Genomic DNA, 1,093 nt, shown 5'->3' with positions numbered 1-1,093 from the left:
CAGTCTCTGCAGTAGCTTCCAGCTGCAGCAGTCAGTTCACTTTCTGTTCACTCTTACTGAGGGAGGTTTTTGTACGACGCTTTTTCACTGTGTGAACACCCACTGACTGTTGATAGAGTGGAGACTCTGACAGTAGTAAACTCCTGCATCTTCAGCCTGGACTCCACTGATGATCAGAGTGAAGTCAACTCCATTCCCTGCTCCACTTCCACTGAATCTGGAGGAGATTCCTGAAAATCTGTCTGATGTGTAGTAGATCAGAAGTTTAGGAGCTTCTCCAGGTTTCTGATGGTACCAGGACAGGTAGTATTGTGAACCAGAGCGATGAGTTACTGTTGGACTGGCCTTACAGTCAATAGAGACAGTCTGACCAAGCTGCACTGATTTGGCTGCTGACTGAGTCACAACAACATTTTGTCCAACAGACCCTGAGGAGAGAGAAGAAACACTGGACATGAGATGGTGAGGTGAAACTCAGCTACACTCCAAATGATTTTCACATGACAGAAAAATGATGTTCCTCACCCTGAGTGAAGCAGAGGAGAGTCCAGATGAGGACGGAGACCAAAGTCATGTTTCTGATGAGGAGGATTTCTGTGTCTTCTGTTGTCATGAAGGACAGCTGTCAGTCATCCAGTCTTCAACTCTCAGGACTATAAACTCTCCCAGAGCACTGGAGCATGGTGCTGCTGATGCAAAGTGGCTCTCTATGGAAATGCTCTGACTGACTCCACTACTCTCTTTCTACTCTCTGTAACACTCTTTCTTTCTTTCTCAGGTTCTGTCTTTCTCTCTGGTGTTTGCTAGTTTTCTCTAATGTTTCTAATTTCACTATTTCCAGAAAATAAAGATCTGTTCATCAAATAAATTCAGCTTCAGTCAATAAATTCTGCTTCCAGAAATATATATTCAGGTATCATCAGCATAAAGAGAAATCCTGTAACTTTACACTCACTCTTCAGCTCTCTCTCTGTCTCTGTTTAAATGTGGATTTATTATATATCTCAATAGTGCTGTTAGCTTCTAGTGATGCTGATTTTTTCAATATTTCATGACAAGCAAGACTCTTTATTTTAAAAAAAAATAATTCTTC

At 41.8% G+C, this 1,093-nt stretch overlaps 1 gene segment (V, D, J or C); it reads right to left on the bottom strand.

Annotated features, from left to right (window-relative positions):
• Window positions 1–61: 61 nt before the first annotated feature.
• LOC111240174 lies at window positions 62–727 on the bottom strand. The segment is given in 2 exon segments: window positions 62–428; window positions 526–727. Coding segments are annotated over 2 exon segments (432 nt in total).
• Window positions 728–1,093: the final 366 nt, after the last annotated feature.

Source organism: Seriola dumerili, unplaced genomic scaffold (genome assembly GCF_002260705.1).
Source record: "Seriola dumerili isolate Sdu_G_001 unplaced genomic scaffold, Sdu_1.0 BDQW01017981.1, whole genome shotgun sequence".
NCBI classification, from domain to species: domain Eukaryota; kingdom Metazoa; phylum Chordata; class Actinopteri; order Carangiformes; family Carangidae; genus Seriola; species Seriola dumerili.
Note: the sequence above shows the minus strand (reverse complement) of the source record. Positions and strands in the feature narration are given on the sequence as shown.